The sequence below is a fragment of the Epargyreus clarus genome, unplaced genomic scaffold (genome assembly GCF_041222505.1).
Source record: "Epargyreus clarus isolate Ecla_fem2 unplaced genomic scaffold, WU_Ecla_fem_2.2 ptg000010l, whole genome shotgun sequence".
NCBI classification, from domain to species: Eukaryota; Metazoa; Arthropoda; class Insecta; order Lepidoptera; family Hesperiidae; genus Epargyreus; species Epargyreus clarus.
Genome location: NW_027332218.1, coordinates 12208092 through 12213706, shown reverse-complemented (window position 1 = coordinate 12213706; position 5615 = coordinate 12208092). Strand labels below are relative to the sequence as shown.

At 37.0% G+C, this 5615-nt stretch overlaps 1 protein-coding gene across 1 annotated transcript; it reads left to right on the top strand.

Moving 5' to 3' along the window:
• The first annotated feature begins 412 nt into the window (after window positions 1–412).
• On the top strand, window positions 413–1490 carry LOC140745227 (chymotrypsin-like protease CTRL-1). Its single transcript, XM_073076963.1, has one exon. The coding sequence runs from the start codon at window positions 499–501 to the stop codon at window positions 1471–1473; it is 975 nt and encodes a 324-aa protein (XP_072933064.1). The 5' UTR covers window positions 413–498; the 3' UTR covers window positions 1474–1490.
• The last annotated feature ends 4125 nt before the right edge of the window (window positions 1491–5615 follow it).

Sequence of the window (5615 nt, the reverse complement as noted above, 5' to 3'; positions counted from 1 at the left end):
AAGACAAGTGTCCTATCTTACAAGTTCTAAGAAAAGATTGCTTCCGGCTTACTACGTGATATTACATTACTCACATTCCCACGGTTTTTCGACTTCTCCTTTATGTTTCTCCTCAAGAAGCCTACATAATTATTGTAGTGAGTATTATGGCATTTTATTGGGTCATCTTCCCTATACAATCTTAGACTTACCTATTAGTTTGAGATACGAATTTGATTCCCGTTAATTTTAATGTTAATTAATGTGAATGCTTAGATACTTCATAAAGGTAAGATTCAGTAATCTTTGAAATGTTGGTACAATATTTCGAAGATAAAGCCTGCCCGATTGTACAGTAGGTACCTACTTAATACGCTCTATGTACTGAATACGTACCAAATTTCACTTCACTGATCTGACGCAAATCTTCTTCGCGCTTTCATATCAAAACGTCAAAGTCAATAATAAAAAATAATAAAACATATTTTTTATCTCGAACCAAATCCAAAATTCTGATGAATGTTTCCAAAATGCGTCTTTCTATTTATCTTAATACAAGTGTACGGCGAGCCGGACAGGCGAGTGATAACCACGCTCAAGTATTCCAAGCACTACATGCGACCAGCCATCGTGAACGGTGAGCCGGTGGTGAGCGGCCAGATACCATACATAGTGTCCATCAAGGAACCAACACGTTTTGTGGCCAATCGGTATGTTTGGAGGAATCTGTGCGGCGGCAGCATTATCAGTAAACGTAAAGTATTGACAGCAGCGCATTGCTTCGAAGGGAACAATTTCTATTACGCGAAACGGCCGCACATCCTTCGCGTCGTAGCCGGGAACCTTCACAACGATGTTATGTACACACCCAATACTAATACCAGCACGCAATGGCGAAAAATCGAACGTTTGGTCCTCCACTGGAATTTTAATTTCCCCAACAACGATATTGCTCTGTTCACTGTCGACAAGCCCTGGAATTTCGGCAATAATGTGGACTATGTTATTCTGGCGCGGAAAAACATGGACTATCCGCGAACGTGTATGTCGGCTGGTTTTGGTCGAATCGGGCACGGGACACGGTCTAGGTTATCACAAGTAATGCTATTGGCACCGATCCACACCTTGCCAAGGCGGCAGTGTTCGAAAATATGGGAAATGAATATGAATACGTTCATCTGTTCGAATTCTATGTTGACTGACGTGGCAAGAGGTGACTCGGGTGGGCCGCTAGCTTGCAGGTGGACCTTGGATCCCGCTGAGAAGGCTAATCGCGACCTCTTAGTGGGAGTAGTGAGCGGTAAAAATTTCGATTACACGACCCTATTCACAAGGGTGTCAGCGTTCCACGATTGGATCGCTAGAGGCAATAGCTGTAATCTGCGAGGAATTACGTTTATTATTCCGATTTTACATTTTGTTGCTCAATATCATTTGTTTTCTTTTTGCAGTGTAATTGAACAAAATAATACCTGTTTTACTGTTGCAGTTTAATTAGTGATTAAAGTGATTGATCATATCAAATATTTAGTTATAGTAGCTATAGTAAGTAAGTATGTATATGAAAACTAAAAAGGAAGAAACTTTACAATTACTTAGTATCTAAGAAATGAACGAATCGAAAAGTCAACTTTCTTAAATGGAAAAATAATAACTGCTTCTTCGACGTCGGAAAAAACGCAGTAGAGTACAACTGTAATTATAAAAATTAGGTATGTATATAGGAATTTTATTCAACTTAAATATTGCCCGCAAGTTTCATTCGATTTATCATCTATCTCAAAAAGCATAGGACATATTTGATTAACTGGTCACCTGGATCTATCTCTTCAATGGTCTATCCCAGATACCTGCCACCTCTACTATTTCAAACTTATGTGTGCACTACATTTTAATTAGTATCACTCAAATATGTCCAAAATAAACGGTGCACTTGCACGCCAAAAATTCTTGAAATAAATAAAAAAGTTTTTAAGTATATGTGAACGTGCAGTATTAAATCGCATTAGGCCCCTTAAAACCTGTCCCTGTAGTTCCGGGACTAGAATAGGGCTACGGTATCCCCTGCCTGTCGTAAGAGGCGACTAAAAGGGGGCTTCCGGGGTTGCGGGCGGCAAGAGTGGGAGCTCGAACCGCCCGGCCAGCGGCCCCGGGAAGGACGACGGTATGTGTGGTCGCATACCGTCGTATACACCAGATGGTGTGGCGAGCGTCAAGCTCACCTGGGCGGAGCCCGACGGGGCAACGCGCTTAGAGGACTCCGGTTGCGTTCCTTTGGAGATCCCGGAGCCCTCAACGCAGCGCAGAGGACGGCCACCGGGGGGGTTTTAGTGCGGTAAAAATCCCACATAACCCGGCGTCGCTCCCACGTCGTCGGGTACCTTTTGAAGGTTTCCCCCTCGACAAAAAAAAAAAAAAAAAAAAAAAAAAAAAAAAAAAAAAAAAAAAAAAAAAAAAAAAAAAAGGCCCCTTAAAACCTCTCTCAGGAAATCCGTCACCTGCAGTGAGACAGTAATGGGTTGACGACGAGTTTATCAAGTTAATAATTCTTTCGTCCATTCAACGAAGCTGTGAAGATATCCCAAATCTTTAATTTTAAATTTTAGTTACGTGCACATTTATATACCATGTATAAATTCATACATTTTAATAAAATCATTCTTATAATCTACACGGACAAAGTCGCAAGACGAAGCTTATCTCTACTTAAATCTATTTCTAAGCGTTGTCCAATCTTCGTAAAGCAATCTATATGCGTTTATTTCCATATGTGTTTTCCATAACATTTACTGTCCATTCATATGTATCATGTATTCATAGTGTAATATAAATGCTAACAAAAACATGTGTCCTATGAATACTGATCGGTATACAATTATTTCTTACAAATTGTAAGACGAATTTTTATTTAATCGAACCTGAAAAATATAGGTATAAAGAAACATAAAATGAAAAATTAAAGCTTATCCTTTTTTTATGAGGGGGAAACCTTCAGAAGGTAAAGTAGGTAGGTGTGGTAGCGACACAGGGTTATGTGGGATTTTTACTGCACTAAAACCCCCCGGTGGTCGTCCTCGGTAATGCGTGAATGCCTAAAGGACTCCGAGATCTCCAAAGGAACGCAATCGGAGTCCTCTTAGCGCGTTGTCCTTACGTGGTTTTTCGTATTATTTTGCTTGATACCCATATTAAGAGGGTACCTAAAAAATGATCCGCTATCTTAGGACACAGTATAAGAATCTATAACTTATACTGTGCTTAGGACGTCCGCAATATTGAATTCAGAATAACGTCATTTTTAGTCAGTTTTTATCTCCGTACAATTATGTACCTACATCGTTCTGGCGTTTTTATATCACAGATACCAACAATTAATTTTCTTTTATCACAAGCTTTTACTTATATTGTCTGTCTGTCCGCCCACCTGTTAAACGTTCTACATGTTTCACTATGTTACTCTTGAATCGAAAATTAAAGTTACTGAGTACCTATTTGAGAACCTTCAAATCTGTCGGAAAGAAACTTGTGTATCATAGGTGTTATTGCAGATTCCGAAGATGATATTCGAAGGCATACGTGACTGAGTTGAGGTGCAATATCGCGACATAATCTCATTCTTGTAGCTTTTATGAGTTTCAATCATATATGGTACAACTATTTCAATATCTCGTTCGGAAATATGTTTAAACTTCGAATGAATATGTTACGTTTAAAAAATAAGAAGTATGAAGGATATAATATTAAAGTATCTACATATTATACTTTTCAAATAATACATTTTTTTTAATGATGGTAGAAATGTAGTTTGGTTTCAGTTAGACTAAAGTATCAACTTATTCCCTAAAGCAGTGGCGGGTACCCTGCGGCGGGCACCTCAATAAGTTTAGGCCTGCTGATCTTCCTAAGGTTTATAATATGTATTTGGAGTTGATTGGCTTACTATCAGATTTTATGTATACAAGACAAGAATTATTGTACTTAAATTATAACAGTGTAATGGAATCACACTATCCATATAACATAGTTTGTAAATAAGGTTATCTAAAAGGCTACTGCAACAGGAAGTGACAGGATTATCGATAATTGATACTGTTTATCTAAAAACAATGTAATGGATTTTTGACAGACATTTTGATAAACTTCGCTTAAGTACTCATTATCATAGTTTCCCATTAAAACTAAGTGTGATACAAATGCAGATGTGTGCGTGAGGCGTTCTAAATTTGTCCTTAGGACTAATAATGCATCTAGGGCCTTTTGCGAGTAGAAATTATCTATGGCATGATTATAATTATTTGGATTATTACAGTTATCTGCTACTGCTGTAAAAATATTATTTAAAAGAAAGAGCTCGGTTGTAAATTTAAAATTCCATTTTATCTTCTTTCAATTATAATTACATTACATAAAGTAACGATAAACCTTAAAAATACTATCTTTAAATATCTATAGGTACCAAATATTAACTTCAAAGTGTAAAAATAATACAATTTACTTACAATAACTAATAGGTGGTAATTTAGTCTTATTTGACCAAGAAGCATGGAAGGTCGTGTACTTTTAATAGAGTTCTGGATAAAGGTATACACACAATGCACATGGAGCAATATTATAAACTTAATAACATAAAATATAAGTGGGTTTGAAAATTGGATATTTTGAAATAACTGCTACTATAATGATAAAAAAAGAAACTATTGGCATGGGTTTCCACTTATGAATTTTCGATATACCTAATTAAAGATTACAGATGGTATGTCTGGGCGGCTGTTATAAGAGGAATATGAATGGTTTAATAACGTTATAATATTGCTGCATCTTTAATTTAAGATATCAATATTAAGGTAATCGATATTATTAAGATATTTTGTATATTACGTAGTAATGAAATTATGATAAAACAGTACTCAATAACACATATAATTTATATCATCATCAACCCATTACTGGCCCTCTGCTGGGCACGGGTCTCCTCTTAGAATGAGAAGAATAGTCATAGTCCACCGCGCTGGCCAAGTGTGTATTCGTAGACTTCAGATACCTTAGAAAACTTGTTTTTTTAAGCTTTCTCAGGTATGCAGGTTTCCTTACGATGTTTTCCTCCTCCCCGTTAAGCAAGTGGTAATTAATTTTTACTACGCACATAACTGAAAAATTAGAGGTGGGATTTGAACCTCGTACCCCTCGATCAAGAGGCAGAGTTTCTTAACCACTTAACCATAATTTACATAGTTTTGTATGTTACAGCGACAGTGTGAACCAATCCTTACAGTTTATTATGCGCGGCGACACTATTGCATTAAACTTAGCTGTAGTTATAAACGAAAAACTTGGACAAATGTTATAATGATAACTATGATAAAACTTTAAATTAAACCGCTAATTAACGTTAATCTTTTTCATACATCTTAATTAAATTATATTGTATAAAATTAGAGGAAATTCTTATTGAAGGTGGTAGAACTTTTTATGAATCGACTCCGGCGATGCCACCAATGATACACCTATTTCTGCCTAGTAACAGCAGTGTTAAGCGCTGTGTTCTGGTTTGAACGGGTGTGGTAAGGGAGACATACGTTTCCGAGGTGTTCCAGCTTAGTCTCAGAGGTAACGGCGCATCTGCCCCAAGATACGTA